Source organism: Hyla sarda, chromosome 8, assembly GCF_029499605.1.
Source record: "Hyla sarda isolate aHylSar1 chromosome 8, aHylSar1.hap1, whole genome shotgun sequence".
NCBI classification, from domain to species: domain Eukaryota; kingdom Metazoa; phylum Chordata; class Amphibia; order Anura; family Hylidae; genus Hyla; species Hyla sarda.
The window spans coordinates 98,426,719-98,449,348 of NC_079196.1; the positions used below are offsets into that span (position 1 = coordinate 98,426,719).

The 22,630-nt window shown below is 42.1% G+C and overlaps 2 protein-coding genes across 4 annotated transcripts in view; one reads left to right on the forward strand and one right to left on the reverse strand.

The window, feature by feature from the left end:
- Window positions 1-5,433, forward strand: part of ICA1L (islet cell autoantigen 1 like) — a 118,532-nt gene extending 113,099 nt beyond the window's left edge. For both annotated transcript variants that reach the window (XM_056536188.1, XM_056536189.1), the window contains one exon: window positions 4,928-5,433. In XM_056536188.1, the coding sequence (XP_056392163.1) occupies window positions 4,928-5,043 (116 nt within the window). In that variant the 3' untranslated portion in view covers window positions 5,044-5,433. The remainder of the gene's footprint in view (window positions 1-4,927) is intronic.
- A 6,232-nt stretch (window positions 5,434-11,665) lies between these two features.
- FAM117B (family with sequence similarity 117 member B) overlaps window positions 11,666-22,630 on the reverse strand; it is a 59,992-nt gene continuing 49,027 nt past the window's right edge. The window contains exons 7-9 of one of the 2 annotated variants that reach the window (XM_056533866.1): window positions 22,245-22,455; window positions 19,762-19,882; window positions 11,666-17,591 (exon numbers count right to left, since the gene is read on the reverse strand). In XM_056533866.1, coding sequence (XP_056389841.1) covers window positions 17,273-17,591; window positions 19,762-19,882; window positions 22,245-22,455 — 651 coding nt within the window. In that variant the 3' untranslated portion in view covers window positions 11,666-17,272. The remainder of the gene's footprint in view (window positions 17,592-19,761; window positions 19,883-22,244; window positions 22,456-22,630) is intronic. The other variant, XM_056533867.1, reaches the window with a different exon arrangement.

The following is a 22,630-nucleotide window of genomic DNA, read 5'->3' on the forward strand; positions in this document are numbered from 1 at the left end:
TAATTATGATATCTTGCAGTTTCCATTCTAGACATGAAGCCTAAAACTAAGCAGAGACTTTATCCTCTGTACAGACAAGACTGCAGACAAGGAGTACAGTAAAAAGTGACACTAGTAGGTAGATACACCATGCCTAGATTTATCAATCTGTCTGTGACAAAAATGTGCCACATTTTTAGCTTTCACTTCTCAAAATGAGCTGAGATTGTTTGCAACATTTTTGTCTTAGATTGATAAATCTGAGTCAATAGCTTTTGCTCAGAGAACAGCCTCCCCCTCCGTGTAAAATGACCTCCGAAAAGGTCACAAATCATCTGAATGGGACAAGTCCTGTCCATTGTTGCCTATGTCTTGGAAACCTACCATCAAGCATGTAATGCTGTTAAAAACAGCTCAGACAAGATAGCAGCCCCCATAATAATGCAAAAATATATATAATAATGCAAAAAAATTAAATAGAAATAGATTAGAAAAAAATACCATGTTTCAGTATCTGTCCCTAATTTAAAAAAAAATTATAATAATCTAAGTGACAAATTTCCTTTAACCCCTTAAGGACACAGTCCACTTTGGCTGTAAAGAGACAACAATGAAATTTTAGCATTTTCGTTTTTTCCTCCTCGCCTTCTAAGAGGCATAACATTTTAAATTTTCCATCTTCAGACCCATATGAGGGCTTGTTTTTTGCGTGACCAATTGTACTTTGTATTGACACCTTTCATTTTACCATAAAATGTATGGCGCAATAAAAAAAAGTGAGAGAGTGAGAAAATTAAAGAGAAATCCGAAATTTTGCAAATTTTGGGGGGGTTTAATTTTTACGCTGTACATTTTATGGTACAACTGACATGTTCTCTATATTCTTTGGGTCAGTATGATTCAAATGATCCCCATGTTTATACGCTTTTATATTCTTGTACTGCATTTAAAGAAACTCAAACTTTTTTCTACAAAATTAATATGTTAAAAAATGCCCTATAACTCTCTCATTTTCAAGTATACGGGACTGTATGAGGGTATATTTTTTTTGCACCGTAATCTGTAGTTTTTATTGGTGCTACGTGTGTGTGTGTAATATATATTACTAGCTGAGTACCCGGCCTTGCCCGTTTTTTCCTTCCTAATCCTTGTTGTGGTGGAAAATCAACAGAGGAAGCGTTTGACTTCATATCCCGTCCTCATATCCTGACCTCCTATCTCGACCATCACGTCCTCCTATCCCACCCTGTAATATGTGTACCAGGTATTGAAATATCTCCAGCCGTACGAAAGTTATGCAGTAACATATATTTCCCATAGACTTGTATGGGACTTTAAACAAAAACCTTGACCCTGGCAAATGGGGGTGAGTAAGGGTTAAATTACCTATCATATGTTTGTTGTTGACATATAAGTAACGTGTGCCAAGTTCCATGTCAATATCTTTAGCCATTTGGACGTGATTGTGGAACACACATATATTGAGTTTGAGATATATATATATATATATATATATATATATATATATATATATATATATTTATATATATATATCTATATCTCTTTGTGATCACTTATTTATTTTTTTTTTTTTAATGTTTACTCAGTTCACTGTATGGGACCATTAACATTTTATTTTAATAGTTCGGACACTTGGCGATGCCAGCTTAACACTTTGGACTACTGCGATTACACTGTGTGTGTGTGTGCACCTCCGCAATACTTCAGATGCCATGATCAGTATTCATCACAGCAACTGAAGGGTTAATGGCAGACATCAGCAGGATTGTTGATGTCGGCCATTATTCATGAGGTCCCGACTGGTGATAACAGCAGCCAACTGGTTCCAATCGCGGTGTTGGACGACGCGGTGATCGCAGTACCACGTGAAGTACATTTACAGCGCTGTGCACAAAGTCTCAGGGCACAGCCATACATGTAGGTCGCATGTCTTCTAGGGGTTAAACATTGTATAAAGCAGAAATACCCATTTTACACACCAGGACACTAAATATAAATAAACAATATTCATACTTTATTGAAAATACCTGAATAAAAACATTTTAAAAGGGATAGCAACAAACTGAAAATTTTTGACTGCCACATGGACATGGCCTGTGTACAGCAAAAAGAGATGTATATTAAAGTGACATGCTATTTATAAGGCTACCAAAGTGCAGCATGCAATAGATATAGGCAGTATATACACTTCAATATAACAGTACTAAGCTGGCAAAAGCCAGAAAATTGTGCGAATGTAAACAAATGGCAAGAAGACAACAAGAAATCTTCTGGATACTTGATCAACCAGTGAGCTGGGCAATGCTAGGACCTATGGGCATGTATGCAGAAAGCTTAACCTCTTCAGGACACAGGGCGTATGGATAAGCCCTGCATTCCGAGTCCTTAAGGACACAGGGCGTATCCATACGCCCGTGGGAAATCCGGTCCCCACCGCTAGCCGGTTGGGGACCGGAGCCGGATGCCTGCTGAAATCATTCAGCAGGCACCCTGGCACATTGCCCAGGGGGGGTCCTGAGACCCCCCCCATGTCGGCGATCGGAGAAAATCGCATGTCAATTCAGACATGCGATTTTCTCCAATTCCAGGCTGATCGGGTCTCTGGTGACCCGATCACCCAGAAAATAGGGCTGATCGGAAATGTCAGCAACAGCCCCGATCAGCCTAAGAGATAGGAGTGAGGTCTCAGAGCTGCGATCTCCTCCTATCCCCTGCCATTAGTCAGAAGATGGAGGCCGTACCTGCAGGAGAAGATGCCTGGGGACCCGGGATCTTCGCTGGAGCCTGCTGGATACTTGCACAGGTAGGGAATCGACCGGGGGGGGGGGGCGGGTCAATTGAAAGTGAAAGTAAAACGATCTTTACTGTGGCAACCACTAGGAAGGCCAAACAGCAACTCCCAGCATGCCCAGCATGGCTGTCTGGGCATGCTGGGAGTTGTAGTTTTGCAACATCTGGAGGGTGACAGTTTGGAGACCACTGTTACAGTGGTGCCCAAACGGTAGCCCTCCAGATGTTGCCAAACTACAACTCTCAGCATGCCTGGACTGCCCAGGCATGCTGGGAGTTGTAGTTCTGTAACATCTGTCCCTTCAGATTTAGCAATTTTCATGACATTTTTGAAAATTGCTCTACTTTGAAGCCCTCTAATTTTTTCAAAAAGAAAAAATATGTCCATTTTATGATGCCAACATAAAGTGGACATATTGTATTTGTGAAGAAAATAAAATTTATTGTGAATATCCATTTTCCTTACAAGTAGAGAGCTTCAAAGTTAGAAAAATGCTACATTTTCATGAAATTTTGGGATTTTTCACCAAAAAAGGATGCAAGTAACGCCGAAAATTTACCACCAAAATAAAGTAGAATATGTCACGAAAAAACAATCTCAGAATATTCGGTAAAAGCGTTTTCGCGTTATTAATTCGTAAAGTGACGGTGGTCAGAATTGCGAAAAAGGGCTGCGTCTTTAATGGGTTAAACACATCCTAACACAGATCCTCCTGTAAGCAGCAATGTAAAGTAACTCAGTCACAGACTCATACCAAATGCAGCACTTCAGACCCCAATGTCGTTTTGCCGTGAAGGCTTCCTGAGGCTGTGTTAGGATGTGTTTAAGCTTTCTGCATACATGCCCATAGGTCCTAGCATTGCCCAGCTCACTGATTGATCAAGTATCCAGAAGATTTTTTGTTGTCTTATTGCCATTTTTACATTCGCACCATTTTAAGCCAGCTTAGTACTGTTATATTGAAGTGTATATACTGCCTATATCTATTGCATGCTGCACTTTGGTAGCCTTATAGATAGCACATGTCACTTTAATATACATCTTTTTGCTGTACACATACCATGTCCATGTGGCATTCAGAATTTTTATGATTGTTGCTGTCCCTTTTAAAATGTTTTTATCCATGTATTTTCAATTAAGTATGAATATTGTTTATTAATATTTAGTGTCCTGGTGTGTGGGTATTTCTGTCTATAAGATACACACAAGCTGTTGATTTTCTCTTTATATAGCCCAATTTTGGGGATTGTATTGTATAAAAGCAGACCACCTAACACACAATCCATTAAAAACCAGTTGGGAACAAACTGTAAATGAGGGCCATTGTGCGCCATGATTGTGTCTGTCACGAAATATGCACTAAAAAAGCAACCTAACTTCCACACTACAATCACTTAAAAAAAAAAAGAAACATAGCTTCATGATTGTGACCAACCTGGCCAATGTATTTAAAAAAATAAATAAATTAAATAAAATTATATAATTACAAATTTTTTTATTTTTTATTTACCACAAATTCTTTTGAATGGGGTGTTTACAGTATCTCTTTTGTAGGTTATGTATATGTAAGGCCCCTTTCACACTACCGTTATGACCCGTGAATAATGGCCGCCAAATTTTTGATTTTTTTTTTAGTTTGACGGACGTAATTTTGTCAGGTCATAATGGGTCCCAATGGACCCCCTCATAGTCAATGGGGTCCGTCGGTCGCTGCTATTTTCAGAGAGTATAGTGGGAGAAAAAGACGGTGCAAGCACAATTTTTTCTCCAGCTCTCCGTGATTCTAAAATAACGGGCTTCACACTGCCGGATATAGTGTGAATGTAGCCTTACATGGCATAAATTACTTATTTGGACAAGTCCTTTAATTGGTGTTTTAATGTGAACTGCACTACAATCCCCATTTACAACAATGGTGCACTCATTAAATTTGCTTATCTGCAATCATGTTGGCACATGATGCACACCAACAAGTATGTCACAAAACTTAGTGTGAACCTAGCCTTTCAGTTATCATGTTTCCAGTTAAGTGTTTAGAACTTGTCAACATCCTGGTACAGGGTTAGACAGCAGGAAACCAGCAATTGTTTGCTCATTTACGTGCAATTAAGGTTATTTTTATCGTGTTTCTTACAGACCCAAAGGCAGGAAATTCAGACATGTCAGCATGGTTAAACATGTTTGCAGATCTTGACCCGCTCGCAAGCATTGGTGCCACCAGCCCTTCAGACAATGAACTTTTCAGTGCGTGACAGGATAAATGTTGATGCGAAGGGATCGCTGTTGTGGACCCCAGCAATCCAAGATGAGAGAATACCTTTTGAACTGTGCAGGAGATTAACAAATTCTTAAAGAGCTTTCTGTGAAGTTCCCATCTTTCCCCAGTTATCAGTATTGTAGTTTGATTACATCTTCCAAAAAAAGAGGTTTTATTTTACAGGGGAACTTTACATTCAAAGAGTGTTGCTACAGATTTGCAAATTAATTTCACAGAAATGCTTTCTGGAGCAGTCTTTACCATTTCTCTCACATTTGTAGAATTCTCAATCATTCTCCTTCACTTATTTTACATTTGGTAACAGAATGTTTATATGATATTATAGGTAAATGAGAAGAATTCTTGGTAAAAACTAAATCTGGAAGTCATGGGTAATGGGTGATTTCTTTGTCATCACTGCACTTACTGTACCTTTTGTTGTGGTTCTGAGTTTGTAATATTGTTTGCAGCACCATTTGGTGTAATCCCGCCAACTACACCAATTGTTGTGGTTCTGGGTATTAGAGTGCACAGGTCCCAAAATGGCAGCCAAACGTGGAAATCAAGGCTAGAAGCACAAGCTAAATAGAGCCAACATGCTTTTGCACACACATTTCAGTTTTGTACAACTATAAAACATACATACAAACCGCATTGCAATGGTATCAGCTCTGTGTTTAGCAGACTAGCATGAACATACTCCACAGGTAATCCGCCTATGTGAACGTACCCTTAGGCTGCGTTTCCACTGCTGTGGCAGTTTTCCAAAAATCTTCAGGAAAAAAGTGTGGAAATATAGCCTATGTGTCTATTCACATGGCAGAAATTTCACTTGCAGAATTCAGCCTCAAATTAACCCCTTAAGGACTCAGGGTTTTTCCATTTTTGCACTTTCGTTTTTTCCTCCTTACCTTTTAAAAATCATAACCCTTTCAATTTTCCACCTAAAAATCCATATTATGGCTTATTTTTTGCGTCGCCAATTCTACTTTGCAGTGACTTTAGTCATTTTAACCCAAAAATGCACGGCGAAACGGAAAAAAAAAAATCATTGTGCGACAAAATCGAAAAAAAAACGCCATTTTGTAACTTTTGGGGGCTTCCATTTCTACGCAGTGCATATTTCGGTGAAAATTACACCTTATCATTATTCTGTAGGTCCATATGGTTAAAATGATACCCTACTTATATAGGTTTGATTTTGTCGCACTTCTGGAAAAAATCATAACTACATGCAGGAAAATTTATACGTTTAAAAATGTCATCTTCTGACCCCTATAACTTTTTTATTTTTCCACATACAGGGCGGTATGAGAACTCATTTTTTGCGCCGTGATATGAAGTTTTTATCGGTATGATTTTTGTTTTGATCGGACTTTTTGATCACTTTTTATTCATTTTTTTAATGTTATAAAAAGTGACCAAAATACGCTTTTTTGGACTTTGGAATTTTTTTGCGCGTACGCCATTGACCGTGCGGTTTAATTAATGATATATTTTTATAGTTCGGACATTTACGCACGCGGCAATACCACATGTTTTTTTTTTTTTTTACACTTTTTTTTTATGGGAAAAGGGGGTGATTCAAACTTTTATCAGGGAAGGGGTTAAATGACCTTTATTAACACTTTTTTTTTTACATTTTTTTTGCAGTGTTATTGGTTCCATAGGGGCCTATAACACTGCACACACTGATCTCCTATGCTGATCACTGGCGTGTATTAACACGCCTGTGATCAGCATTATCGGCGCTTGACTGCTCTTGCCTGGATCTCAGGCACGGAGCAGTCATTCGTCGATCGGACACCGAGGAGGCAGGTAAGGGCCCTCCCGGTGTCCGATCAGCTGTTCGGGACGCCGCGATTTCACCGCGGCGGTCCCGAACAGCCCGACTGAGCAGCCGGTTCACTTTCAGTTTCACTTTAGAAGCGGCGGTCAGCTTTGACCGCCGCTTCTAAAGGGTTAATACCGCACATCGCCGCGATCGGCGATGTGTGGTATTAGCCGCGGGTCCCAGCCGTTGATGAGCGCCGGGACCGAAGCCATATGATGCAGGATTGCGGCGCGATCCCGCTTCATATCGCAGGAGGCGGCGCAGGATGTAAATATACGTCCTGCGTCGTTAAGGGGTTAAAGCCCAATAGACTTCTATGGGATTCCACACAAAATCCGCCCAAGCTAGAAACCACCCAAGAAGCGGAAGCAGAATTGGTTTGAAAATTCCACCCATGTGAATAGACCCTTGGCACACTGTGGGTGAAACATGACAAGAATCAACAAAACTGACTTTGGATGGCAAAGTGAAACAGGAAAACACAGCAAGGTTTAATTCAGATTTTTGTGGATTTTTTTCTCCCCGCCCCCCCCCCCCTTTAATTGTGGCTTCCATAAACCCACGTGTGCACTACAGAAATAACCTATTCACTTCTAGAGAATAGATGATATGTTGTAGAAATTCTTAATATATATTTAGTGCATGTGAAGGGCATCTGAAGATGCCCAATTAAATCTGCCATTTGATTGGTATAAGCAACATGTCCACAATGTGAATGTTCATGCTGTAAAAACCTGTCCTATCAAGATCCCATAGTTAAAGAATTTTGGGGGAGATTTATCAAAACCTGTCCAGAGGAAAATTGGCAAGTTGCCCTTAGCAACCAGATTGCTTCTTTCATTTTTGATAAGTCCTCTGAAAAAATTAACTTAGTGATCTGATTGGTTGCTATGGGCAACTCAGCAACTTTTACTCTGGATAGGTTTTGATAAATCTCCCCCTTTGTCATTTAACTTTATGGCTGCATGAAGGGAATAAATAGATTTTTCTACTTACTGTAAAATCTGTTTCTCGGAGGATCCATTGGGGGACACAGAAACTTTGGGTATATCTTGCTGACACTAGGAAACAAAAAAAAAAAAAAAAATCCAGCCCCTCCTGACAGGATATACCCCACCTACTACCTCTGAGCTAATCTGTTTAGTCCCAAAGCAGTATGAGAGGACCGAGAGAAAAAAAAAAAAAAAAAGAGGTTGTCCAAGGGATCCAGCAGAAAAAAAAAACTAAAATGATGACAACCAAACCACAGGCAACACCACCAAGGGGATTGGCACTGTGTCCCTGACCCTCCCCCCCCCCCCCCCCCCCCCAATGGATCCTCCGAGAAACAGATTTTACGGTAAGTAGAAAAATCTATTTTTCTCGGTCGGCTCCATTGGAGACACCGGAACAGTGGGACGTACCAAAGCAGTCCACGGGGCGGGATAAAACCCAAACCAGAAGAATCAGGCTGGAGGCTGAGCCTCCACCACCTGCAACACCTTGCGACCCAAACTGGCGTCAGACGATGCAAATGTGTGCACCTGATAGAATTTCATAAACGTGTGCAAAGACGACCAAGTGGCCGTCTTACAGGCTTGTAAGGCCGAAGTCCTGTTACGGAAAGCCCCGGAGGCCCCAACGGAATAAGTGGAATGAGCTGTGACCTGGAAGGGTGGCACCTTCCCCTAACAACGATACGCTTTCGAGATGGCAGACCGGATCCACCCAGAGATGGTCACCCAAGAAGCCCCTTGCGACGACCTTCCGGAAGAACAATAAAGAATCACTCTGGCGGAAGGAGGAGGTGACAAAAGGTAAATCCGAACAGCTCGGACCACATCAAGACACTGGAGAAAGCGTTCTTGAGGGTGGAACAGAGATGGGCAAAAAGAAGGGAGGACGATATCCTTATTCAGATGGAAATTAGTAACTACCTTGGGGAAAAAAGGGACCATTCAAAAGACAACCTTGTCCTGATACAGAAATGGAAACCGGCAGGAGAGAGCAGCCAACTCGGAGACTGGCAGGAGAGAGCAGCCAACTCTGAAACCCTCCGAATGGAAGTGACCGCAATCAGGAAAGCCACTTTCCACGAGAGAATGTGAAGAGAAACATTCCAGAGGAGTTCAAATGGAGCACGCTGCAGGGCAACAAGGTTCCGATCCCAAGGCGGGGTTGGGGACCTGTATGGCGGAGTCGCATGACCCACTCCCTGCAGAAAAGTGCAGACATGAGAGTTGGAAGCCAGGGGTCGCTGAAAGAGGATGGAAAGAGCCAACACCTGGCCCTTGAGGGAACTGAGCACCAAACGCTGGTCCAAACCAGTCTTCAGAAAAGGCAAGAAGGCACAGAAAAGAAAAAAAGCGGAGAGTAAGACTGAGACTATCACCACCTGAAGAAGGCCCTCCAGGTACATTGATAATTTGTAACAGCATGGTTCGGAAAGGCTTGCGAGCTTTGAGCATGGTTCGGATAACTTGGGTAGAAAAACCCAGAGCCCGTAAAACCGCGGTTTCAACCGCCACGCCGTTAAATGCAGTGATAGTAGATTGGGGTGGCAGAGGGGACCCTGAGACAGCAGGTCGGGTCAAACTGGAGGATGCAGTGGTATGTCGGCGACCAGGCGAACTACGTCAACGTATTACGCCCTTCAGAGCCAGTCCGGGGCCACGAGGATCGCCAAGACGCCTTCCGCCTTGAGCTTCCTCACAACCCTGGGAAGGAGGGGAAGCAGAGGAAAGAGATAGGGCGAATGGTGACCAAGGGATCACCAGAGCATCCACGGCAAGCGACAGAGGATCGCGGGACTTTGCAACAAACTTGCCTGTTGTGATGAGACGCAAAGAGATCCACATCCTGGGTTCCCCAATGATTGCAAATCTTTGCGAAGACCTCCGGGTGAAGAGACCCTTCCCCTGGGTTGGCGGAGGAGCGGCTTAGGAAGTCCGCCTCCCAATTGTCCACCCCCGGAATGTAAATTGCTGATATGGACGGGACTCGGGCCTCAGTCCAGTGCAGGCTGTGTCATCCCAGGCTGTGTCAGCAAGACGAGCAGGGACTGTGGGGGACCGGGAACCTAGGTACAACCCCTGGTGCTAGCCATATACGAGAAGGGATTAATGGCACACACTATGTACCATTCCCCTTCATCGCAGAAGGGAGAACAGGTAGCACCATGCTCCTGAGCCCCCACCTGAAAATGGGAAATAAAAGGAAGGAAAAACCTAAACTAAACTTCCCTAGCTAAAAAAATAATAAAAAAGACCAGGTCTGGAGAACTCCAGACCAGTGTCTGCCTCCTACTGATACAAAGCTGATTAGCTCAGTGTTAGTAGGCGGAGTATATCCTGCCAGAAGGGGACATCTTTTTTTTTTATGTTGCATATTGTCAGCCTCCTAGTGGCAGCAAGATATACCCATGGTTCCTGTGTCCCCAATGGAGCTGACCGAGAAATTAGACCTCTATCACAAAACATTTAACAAGACTTAGAAAGCATCCCAAATGTAGTCACTAGGGGGGAGATTTATCAAAACCTGTGCAAAGGAAAAGTTGCCTAGTTGCCCATAACAACCAATCAGATTACTTCTTTCATTTTGCAGAGGCCTTGTCAAATATATAAGAAGGGATCTGATTGGTTACTATGGGAAACTTTTCCTGTGGACAGGTTTTGATAAATCTCCCCCTAGATGACTACGTTCAAGCCAATAAAATGAATTGGGAACACTGCAGTATGCCACACTAGAAGTAGTCAACCCTTTTTCAGCAGGATGCCGACAGCACAGTGTACAACCACCTTTACATGAGGGCACACTTAAGTACCTCCATCCACGTTAGGGATATTTAGCCATAAAATGTGAAAACTATACAATCTCTGATATATACTTAGCTTCGGTTTTTCCATTATTCCTTCTAGCCCTCGGATGAAGCAGCATCTTTTGATCACATACACACATTTTAAATCACAGACACACTTAACAACTACAACTATTATTTGTATGGCCTAAACTTGTAAAATACATACCTTATTAATCCTGCTCCAGCAATGCTAGCAAGTCTTTTCTTTTTATAACTTGCATATTACTTTATACCGTATTTATCGGCGTATAACACGCACTTTTTAGGCTAAAATTATACGCCGATACCCCCCCAGGAAAGGCAGGGGGAGAGAGGCTGTCGCTGCCCGCTTCTCTCCCCCTGCCTTTCCTGGGGTCTAGAGTGCTGCTGTCGGCCCTTTTCACCCCCTGGTTATCGACACCGCTGCCCGTTCTGTCCCCCTGACTATCGGTGCCGGCGCCGATAGCCAGGGGGAGAGAAGCGGCGCCGACAGCCAGGGGGAGAGAAGGGGCAGCGGCACCCATTGCCGGCGCCGCTGCCCCGTTGCCTCCCCCCATCCCCAGTGGCATAATTACCTGAGTCGGGTCCGCGCTGCTCCGCTGCTCCAGGCCTCCGTCGTTGCTATGCGCTGAACGGCACGGCGCATGACGTCAGAGCGCCGCGCCGTTCAGCGCATAGCAACGACGGAGGCCTGGAGCAGCGCGGACCCGACTCAGGCCTGGAGCAGCGGCGCCGGCAATGGGTGCCGCTGCCCCTTCTCTCCCCCTGGCTGTCGGCGCCGGCACCGATAGTCAGGGGGACAGAACGGGCAGCGGCGCCGATAACCAGGGGGTGAAAAGGGCCGACAGCAGCGCTCTAGACCCCAGGAAAGGCAGGGGGAGAGAAGCGGGCAGCGACGGCCTCTCTCCCCCTGCCTTTCCTGGGGGTATATCGGGGTATACACGCGCACACACGCACCCTCATTTTATCATGGATATTTGGGTAAAAAACTTTTTTTTACCCAAATATCCTTGGTAAAATGAGGGTGCGTGTTATAGGCCGGTGCGTGGTATACCCCGATAAATACGGTATGTGTTTTTTTTCCCCTTTTGTATAGAGAGCTACAGTTATCAGGGAATCTTCAATGCTAGTGGCTAGATGTAAACCAGATGTAAGCCAGTAGCACGTGCAAATCCCTGATAACTGCGGTTCTCACCTGGACTTGCTGATGCCGACAGCACCATCTCCAGGTACTAGCTACAATACAGAGACTCATAAGGCAGGCTTTACAGAAGGCTAGAGAGGATTTATCAAGCTCCGTAGATTTTTTTTTTGCGTAAAAAAGTTACATGTGCGACCTTCCTATACATGTAACTTTTTAGATTTTTGCTTATTCTGAAGCACATTTCAAAAATCTGCTCACATAGTAATTTTTTTTTTTTTACTTTGAAGTCTTCATGTATTTCTCAAATGCGATAGTAGCTATTTATGAAGAAAAGTTGCATCTGTATTCCAGGTCCAACCTGGCTTGCAGAAAGTTAACACCCACTTTAACAACTGTTCTTGTTCTGCATCATGAAACAAAGCTACTACATTAATGTTACAGAAAAAATGTATTATATAAGTAATAACTTAATTTTGAGGTTGGAAATACACTGCACACCTTGTTCATTTTAGGACACGTACATGCTGGCGTACCCACTAAATTTTAATATTAATTTTGTATTAAAATAGAATAAGGCACAAAATAATTAAGAATTTTTACAGACTATGTAAATAACCCATATGCGGCACTAAAAAAAAAAAAAAAAAAAAAAAAAATATACATCCATAGTAATACAGCTTCATGCACATTTTGGGGTTGGTAACGTACCGAGCCTTTATTTTTTCTGCCTTCACTATTGTTTGTTTATGTGCCTGTTAGTGCTGCGCTGTCTTCCTTCTTGACGTAAACTCCGGCCTCAGTGCAGCGACGCAAGACTCCGCCCACCAACGTCACAAAATGTGGGCTCAAAATTAAACAAAAAAGCCTCCAGAGTACGGATATTCATGGTGCGGCATAGTATGTTTTCATATTTTTTATTTTATTTCTGAGGAGGGTGGATGGGTTGTTGCGGGATAGTTGGAGTGCAGCTATTTAGTGCCAGGCAGGCCAGTCAGGGTGTCACCCGATGCGGTACGCCCCCCCTCTCTGTCACTCTCTAGCAATGCTACTGGTAATAAAGGGTAGATAAAGAACTTCAGCTATTAACATAAGGGAAAACTTTTCTGCTTTAAAAAACACTTTTGTAAGCGGGCTTCCCGGGTTTTGCTTACGTGCGATTTATCTATCAAGGTCGTGCGACTATTTGATAAATAGAAAGTGAATTCAGGTAGAAAACAGACATGGTGCACGTCTACAATCTCGCACAATGATCTAATTGCTTCTCAGCATAAATTTCAAAAACAGGTTATTAGTATATACGTTTTGATCAAAAAGTACAAGCCCACTCGCCACGTCAAGGCCACCTATTTAGAGTGGGTCCCTAACGTCCCTAGCATAAAATGGCGTAGCACTGGGCAGCGACCACCACCGCCGCGACACCAGTGCCCACAGAGGGAATGACGCACTGGCAGAGCGGCCCCAATGCCACCCAAACCAGTCCATGGGTCGCACCTCCCCGCAGACACGGCAGCAACAGACGCCGCACAGCACCACACCAGTGTGAACAGGATGTTACAGCACACTTACCATGCTCTCCCAGTCAGACTGGGAGGCTGCTCAAAACTTTTCTGCTTTAAAAAACGCTTTTGTAAGCGGGTTTCCCGGGTTTTGCTTATGTGCGATTTATCTATCAAGGTTGTGTGACTATTTGATAAATAGGACGCATATAAGCAAAAGTTTAAAGAAAAAAAAAAAAAAACACATTCTCATATAGAAGCTATGTTTGAAAATAATGATAAATCTCCTTCAGAGAGTTCTGATCCCTTATAAAATATATCATGAAATTAATCAGAACAAAAGTCTGCACCTAAAAGAAAATGGAGCTTATAGTTGGAGTTACACACTATTGTAATAAAAAGGACAGAAACAAGCCATGCTTTCAAGTAGAGTTTTATTAACTGAGCTCTGAAATTCACATTTCACCATGTTTGATACATAGTGACAAACACAAACTGCTCATTCCGTGCTTGGGCTACAGTGTAAAAAGATTACTTTTGTACTGATGATTTAAAGGCTGGTGCAGTTCATTCACTCTTCAATTAAGAGTTATTGCTATAAAATAAATGTAAAGGGCATCATCTGAAGCAGAATCCCAAGTATAGATATAATAATGCATACAAGTTTCCTGATACTTCCTCTTTATCAGGGGAAGTCCTAACCAAAAGTCGTTGTCATGTTAACAGCATGAGCCTGGCATAGGTCTGAAGCAGGCAGATCTTCATCCTGCAAAATAGGCACCGGAAGAACATTTCCACAACTTAATCTTTGGGGCTGGATTGATAAGTCAAACAATTGCAGCAGATTTCAGATTCTCATGTACAGTTCTGACGCCTTTTACATGTGTTCTGAGACTCTACTGCACTTTGGCCTCAAGATCTTTTATGCGATCAGGGTCACATGATAGTGTATGCTATGGTACATAATTTGCATTAACAATCACTGATCTTCCCACCCCTCCCTAACAACTCATTTTGATAATTACTGTTAACATTTTTAACATAGTTTTCGACATCTGACAGTGGTGCAGATCTCTGCTGCTCCACCATTAGAACATGTATGTACCTAAAGAGCAGAAAGAGGATGACAAAATGTTGGCATCCATTTCATATAAGACAGAACACTTGTCGCTGGCAAGCTGAAGAATAAGGTTGATGAAAGCCTGAAGTATAAACCTCCGGCACCCCAGTCACAATGGCTATGAAGCTTAACACATCCTGATGAGCCTGGATAAAGTACAACAACAATACCAAGTAAAATCTGGGGTAATGCTCACAATAGGAGCAGTGATCTACCCACTGACAGCTTAGCAATGCAAATTTAAGTGCGTTTACTGTAGCACTCCTAGAACTGAAGGGTGCTTCTAAACATTATCCATGTAGCATAAAGGTAATGGTGAATCAGCAGCAATCCAGTTACATATTGATATTCAAGTGATTATATTTGTTTGTATAGTTAACTCTGGAAACCGATAGATAATGTTTCCCCTTATAGACCTATGAAAGCTGTTTTTGTAGGTCTAGTTGTATTTTTAATGGAACCATATTGAGTTTCATATGGCGTACTGCCCTCAAAATTTTGTTTCTACAGCATTCACTGTGCGGTATAAATATATATTTTTATTTACTAAATTTAGAGAGCACTGGGAACAGCATGCTACTGCCATACTAAGCTTGCTTCCTTAATAGCTTTAACCCATGCTGGGTAAAGCATGGGGTAAGGTAAATCTATAAAGACACAGTGGGCTGCTAAAGTGCCACAGCCTGGGACACCATGCTTGGCCTTACCTCCCAGTCCCTACTTGACCAACACAGAGTGCTCTGTACCTCAATCAGGAGATGCCAAGAGGTGAGAGCAGGCAAGCTGGTGTGCCAGGCTGCAGCACTTGAGCAGCTCAACACTGCCTCCATGGCACTGGGCTGAGAAATAAACCACCTTCAGCTTTAGGAAAGGTACAGTTTGCTTTTACACCTTAATGGTCTATTCACACGTACAGTATTCTGCGCAGATTTGATGCGCAGGATTTCAAACTGTGTTCAGTCAGTTTACATTAAAATCTGCAGCAGAAAATCCTGCACATCAAATCTTCACAGAAAACTGTACGTGTGAATAGACCCTAAGGATACGTTCACACATACAGGATCCTGCTTAGATTTGATGCACAGGATTTGAAACTGCAGATTAGAAGTTGTGCTCAGTCGTTTAGTTTACAGTGATATCTGCAGCAGAAAATCCTGCGCATCAAATTTGGATACGCGTGAACGTACCCTTACCGCTATCCAAACAAGTCCACAACAAGCACACGAGAATTTTCATGGAAGGTCAAGGATAGAATCATCTGGAACTAAATGATAAAACCACCAGCGAGAAACAGACATGTTTACCAGACTGAAAGAGCCTTTCTTATGGAGACCAGGTTAGTACGAGAAATCGGATTTGTCTCCCAGGATAATGGCAGAGCTTAACTTACTTGTGCCATGTGTTTTATAGGCCCACAACTATAATGTATCATTTATATAGTGCTCAGTTGAAATATTCTCAGGCAGTTGTGTAAAATAAAATGCCAGAACATATAATAGAGACTAGATTGAAAAATCATGGCACTCCAGATATATTCGAAGGCGCTGAGAGTAGGTTCTCAACCCAGATAATAGAACAAACTTTCACGCTTATTTCTCCACTTTGGTGTTCTTCATTTTTGTATAGTTGCAGCAGGTCAGATTTTATTGGACTAATTGACCTTTATCAAAAAGAATGTAGCAGTGCCTTTGGAAATGCAAGGAACTTGCTTGTGTGTATGGTGTGCTAGTTTTGCATGACCACAAGCACAGCAGCTACATACTTCTTTAAGTCTGTTCTAATTCGATGGTCTGAAGTAGCTCAAAAAAGACCTATGATAAATCTGATCTTCTGGAACTACACAAAAATAAGGAATACCAAAGTAGATAAATATTTATTCTATTAGGATAATATAGATTTGCCTGAGGTGCCTGTAATTAAACTAAAGTCTTCTTGGCATAAAAAAAAAAAAAACTGTAAACCTTTAAAGCACCATATTTCAATGAGAGAACTCTTAGGGTTAAAAAAACATAAAAACAACAGTAATAAAACATCAGTGTATGAATATACGTTTCTACACTGATAATGCAGCAGCCACATACAATGCCATATATCACAAATACTAGTTAAAGGCTTTGTCTTTTATTTACACTTTACCTTTCCTAACAGGGAGCATTGAACCTGCTAGAGCTTATACCATGTTTGGTCCCCACAGCTGAAGTGAATAGGAAATACCACAGCCACGAAAACACATCTCCTCACTTTCCTAAAACCTATACCCATGCATGACAGAAAAAGAAACGGCTCTGACTCCAACAGGATGTATTCACCATGACTACAATGATTTGATTTATTTCCCCTACTACTTGGGAGGAGTAGACTCCAACATACCTATCCCCCTTCCAGAGGTACAGCCGGCCTTGTAATATTTGACAATATAGCTGGAAAAGTTATCTGGAATAAATGGGTGGCTGAAGGCTGCTCATCCCTGAACACTTACCCACATTAGCATTACCACAATGGTTAAATAAAAGCCCAATATTTGATTTATAACAGCAAATTGGCCATATATTAGGAATACAGGTATAGTATTCCCATGTAGCTACCCATTTATAACTGCATCAGCAGTTCCATAAATACAGAAGAAAAAGTGTAATGGGCTAAAACAAAGCCCTTTCTAGGATCATCAATTACCGATATCGATACCAACAATGGTAAGGCATGCTGTCCATTTACAGCAGAACAATAATATGGTCAGCTTATGACAATACTGCATCTACAGTCTCTAAATATCAGGTAAGTGCAGATCTCTATGAGAACATTGACACCGGCGTTCAGTCCTCCTCTTCCTCAATCTGCCCAGTGGGATGCAGCAGAGACATCGGAGAGGCCAAAGTATTAGTGCCGCGAGAATTACGTTCTTGTTCTAGGCTTGACGATATGGAGGTCATGCTAAAATTCTGAACTAGTGAGGCAGGGATACCAGAAGGAACAGTCAGGCTGTGGTTGGAGCCTTTAAAAGCTATTTCCTGATTTGGCAGAAGAGGCTTGAGGATGCTGACAAGGCAGAAGGCAGATCCGCTCTTTGGGATAAAGTTCACTTTGTTCTTGTCAGGGCAGTAGAAAGGAGGGATTTCATGTAACGGCTTTGGCCTGCAGTAAAGATTTGCAGATGTTAAAATTAATCTGGATGTACCATTAGCAGGAAGAGAGAACACACTAATCTTTTTTGTCTTTAACATGTTACAAAGCTAAAAAAAAAAAAAAAAAAAATCACCTTTTATTACTTTAAGAGCAATAGATTCATTAACCCCTTAATGATGCAGGGTTATTCCCGTTTTTTGCACTTTTGTTTTCCTCATCACCTTCTAAAAATCATACACTTTCAATTTTGCACACACAGACCCATATTATTTGCGCTACCAATTGTACTTTATAATGACATCAATCATTTCCCCACAAAATTTACAGCAAAATCAAAAAAAAAATTTGTAGGGAAAAATTTGAAAAAAAACAAAACACACCATTTAAGATTTGGGGGGCTTCAGATTCTATGCAGTACACTTTTCGGTAAAAATGACACCATATCTTAATTCTGTAGGTCCATACTGTTACAAAAATACCTAAATAGGTTTTATTTTACTACTTATAAATAATATATATAATTTATAATATATTATATATAATCTCTCTATATCTATACATGCACCAAAATTAGTATGTTTAAAAATTGTCCTCTTACTCCTACCTCTAACTTTTATTTTTCCATGTACGGAGCAGAATGAGGGCTCATTTTTTGCACCGTGATCTGAAGTTTTTATCGGTATTATTGATGGGACTTTTTGATTGCTTTTTATAATTTTTTTAGGGTATACACAGTGGCCAAAAATACACAATTTTGGACTTTGGAATTTTTTTGTGTGTACAGTATTGACCGTGCGGATTACATTTTTATAGTTCGAACACTATGTACGAGGCGAAACCACATGTTTATTTTTATTACCGTATATACTCGAGTATAAGCTGAGTTTTTCAGCAAGATTTTTCGTGCTGAAAACACCCCCCCTCGGCTTATACTCGAGTGAACTCTCCACCCACAGTGGTCTTCAACCTGCGGACCTCCAGAGGTTTCAAAACTACAACTCCCAGCAAGCCCGGGCAGCCATCAGCTGTCCGGGCTTGCTGGGAGTTGTAGTTTTGAAACCTCTGGAGGTCCGCAGGTTGAAGACCACTGTGGCCTTCGACATCATCCAGCCCCCTCTCACCCCCTTTAGTTCTGTACAGTACTCGCCTCCGCTCGGCGCTGGTCCGGTGCTGCAGGACTGTCCGGAGAGGAGGTGGTCCGGTGGGATAGTGGTTCCGGGCTGCTATCTTCACCGGGGAGGCCTCTTCTAAGCGCTTTGGGCCCGGCCCGAGAATAGTCACGTTGCCTTGACGACGACGTAGAGGTGCGTTCATTGCCAACGTCCTTCTGCGTCATCGTCAAGGCAACGCCTCTATTCTGGGCCCGAAGCGCGAAGAAGAGGCGCCCCCGGTGAAGATAGCAGCCCGGAATCACTATCCCACCGGAGGACCTCCCCACCGGACAGCCCTGCAGCACCGGACCAGCGCCGAGCGGAGGCGAGTACTGTACAGAACTAAAGGGGGTGAGAGGGGGCTGGATGATGTCGAAGGCCGCAGTGGTCTTCAACCTGCGGACCTCCTGAGGTTTCAAAACTACAACTCCCAGCAAGCCCGGACAGCCGATGGCTGCCCGGGCTTGCTGGGAGTTGTAGTTTTGAAACCTCTGGAGGTCTGCAGGTTGAAGACCACTGAGGGCGGATAGTTCACAAGAGGATGATGACAAGAGGATGATGAAGGGGGGTGGGGATGATGACAAGGGGATGATGACAAGGTCATGAAGAAGGGGGGTGGGGATGATGACAAGGGCATAATGAAGGGGGGTGTGGGATGATGACAAGGGGATGATGAAGGGGGGTGGGGATGATGACAGGTGATGATGATGAGGGTCTGGATGATGACAGGGTGATAATGATGAGGATGTTAATGACGGGTCTGGATGATGACAGGGGGGGGGGGGGAATGATGTATTTCCCACCCTAGGCTTATACTCGAGTCAATAACTTTTCCTGGGATTTTGGGGTGAAATTAGGGGCCTCGGCTTATACTCTGGTCGGCTTATACTCGAGTATATACGGTATGTTTACATATTTTTTATATGGAATTTGGGAAAAGGGGGGTGATTAAACCTTAATATGAAGACAACATGACAGTTTTGATAAATGAGGCCTACTGTAATGCAGATATAGCAGAGTCCACTTACACGCTTTCTTCAAACACTTTAACCCTTTCACAACCTTCAGGTGGTTCTCGCTTGAACATGTAGCTATTGTTTGGTTTTGGAGATGTAGCATACTTGGGAAATGGAGAGTGGTTTCCATTCTCTGCAGGAATAAATGATTGTTATATTAAGTTTATTTTTCTTTTAAAGTGATCAGTAACAAACAGAGCCAGACAATTCTAGACTTAAATAAATATATCAATGAATGAAAAAATGTATACCATTAAATGTACATTTAGTATGGGCAAGAAATAAAATCTACCTTTATTCTATCCTGTCTCATACTACACTTAAAACCGAAATACATGACTGAGATCAAAAATAAATAAAAAGGAATCTTCTGCATATCTGTTTCACCAGCATTTTGGAGATCCTGCAGACTGACAGTGCAGGCAAGTATATCTCCTTTTTACTTTTATCCTTTATTTTAGGCTTCGTTTTCCTTTACCTTGCACTGAGTGGATGCAACTTTGGAGCCAAATATGGCTTTCTTTTTCACCATCAAACCAATGACTTTCATGCACCAAATATAAACAACTGGTTGGAATTACTATGGACAACAACTCACAGCATGTAATCAGGTTTAAATGGGCACTGTCAGAAACAAACACTTGATATGTAGTAAAGCATTTATAACCAATAGGTTTTGCAATTGCTTTCAATAATCGGTATTTCTTACTGAAAAAGCCAAACAACTGCCCCCCCTGCCTGCTTGTACACATACTATTCCTGCTGTGTCCATGCATCATCACCTATGTCATGGACACACTTCCTTGATTGACAGCTGTGAGCACAGGGCTCACAGCTGGAGGAAAAATCCTCCCACTGTCATCTTGTGTCCCGCTACTGTCAGTGAGGACAAGCTGGGAGTTGGAGTTTTGCTAATGCTAGGGGAGATGTGAGCAGACAGCATACTGAGGGAGGGGGCGGAGACCTGCACAGTGTGGCCACGCCCCCTCCCTTTGAGAGGAATTCAGACTAATGAGCTACATTTAAAAAGTGTAATAAAAAAATAAAGGTGCTAGACAAAAATTAGATGTACATGGTCAGGATTAGGTACTGAGTGATATATTAAAAAAACAAAAAAAAATTCTTGGATCTGACGGGTATACTTTAAGCTACAAAATTATAGTCCCATCTTTATATCAGTCTTCCCTAAGGAAACAAAGCACCTCAAAGTACCAAGATCTATTGTACAAGTAACCTACCAGCATCAACTGAGTGCAATAAAGGCAGAGGTGGTGGAGTAAATACTCCGCATATACTCTGCACTACTTAGGACTACACATAAGCACAAGTGGGGTTCCTAAGCATGCAAAACACACAAAAAAAAGTAGTTTATTATGGAATTCTGGCCCCACATATATGTGTATTACGTGGATCGCCTAATAATTTTAATAAATTGTAATACTGAGCCAAACTACTGATTTTATTCACAGAAAAGAACCAGAGAGATTGACCTGTACTTATTACCCATTCTTTAATTTTAGTTTCTCCCTGAAAACTTTCCATTGGGTCAAGTACCAGCCTGTCTTACTTCATAAAGTCCACAAAGTTACTTTTTTGTCACAAGAATTGCCTTCTGAAGGCCTTAGTGCCTGCCATGATTGATCTGCTTTTTTCAGCCTACCTTAGGTCAGGCCAGCAGATCACAGTGAAATCAATGCAATGGCATTGAATTGAGTAAGCAATCGAATGACTGCATAAAGAAGCCCCCTAAAATATATCGCTCTTAAGAGGAGGGAAAGAAAAATGAAAACAAAAAATGTTTATTTTTTTTATTTACCACATTATTAAAAGGGAAATTGTTAACTGTTTTATGCCGCCCAAACCATGGGCAGCAAAAACAGGTTCCCTATAGGGCAGAGGTCTCAAACTGGTGGCCCTCCAGATGTTGCAAAACTACAACTCCCAGCATGTCTGGACCTTCCTGGACATCCATTGGCTGCAGCTAATGGCAGTTGGGCATGCTGGGAGTTGAAGTTTTGCCACATCTGGAGTGCCACCAGTATTACAGACCCCAGCTTTAGGGTCTATTCACACTTACAGTATTCTGCGCAGATTTGATGCGCAAGATTTTCAGCTGTGTTCATTCATTTAGTTTACACTGAAATCTGCAGCAGAAAATCCTGTGCATCAAATCTGCGCAGAATACTGTATGTGTGAATAGACCATTAAGAGGTTAAACCACTATTCTAAGCGCTTCTTTCATTTCCTGTGGTGGCATTGCAGTGGAGCTAAACCACCCAGTAACCCCATTAATTCTACTTTTACTGTACACTTGAAACATTTTTGTATGCTATAAGATCTGAAATATAGCCAATACTTAGCTTTCATTTCTTGTGATATTTATCCATCTCATACATCAAATGTCCTGTACAGCTTTTAAAGCAGTAAACTAATAGAGCATACAACTAAAAGTAAATCTTATCCTATAAATTAGAATTTGAAAGGACGTGTAATACCTTTGTCCCTGGGATCTGCATGTGTGTCATCAACCGTACAAGGGCTCTCCTCACTACAGTCATTGGAAATGGTTATGAAGGAAGCAGGAGATATAGATTGGGAGCGGCTGCTGTTGTTGCTTCCACGGTCATTCCCTCCAGGCGTCTGTGTATCTACACTCCTTAGAGAAAGAGGTGGGGGAGCACGGTGTCCATCTGGGATATCTTGTGGCTGTAAAATATAAAAACATATAGAAAACAAAAGAAAAAAAAAAAAGGAGAAACATTACGCGGATAATTTTCTTTTCTAAGTAAAAATATTAGCGGGCAGAATATATCTATGAAAAATGACAAGCACTGATTGTGACCGCCATATAATACACCCACTATCTTCTTGTTGGCTCATA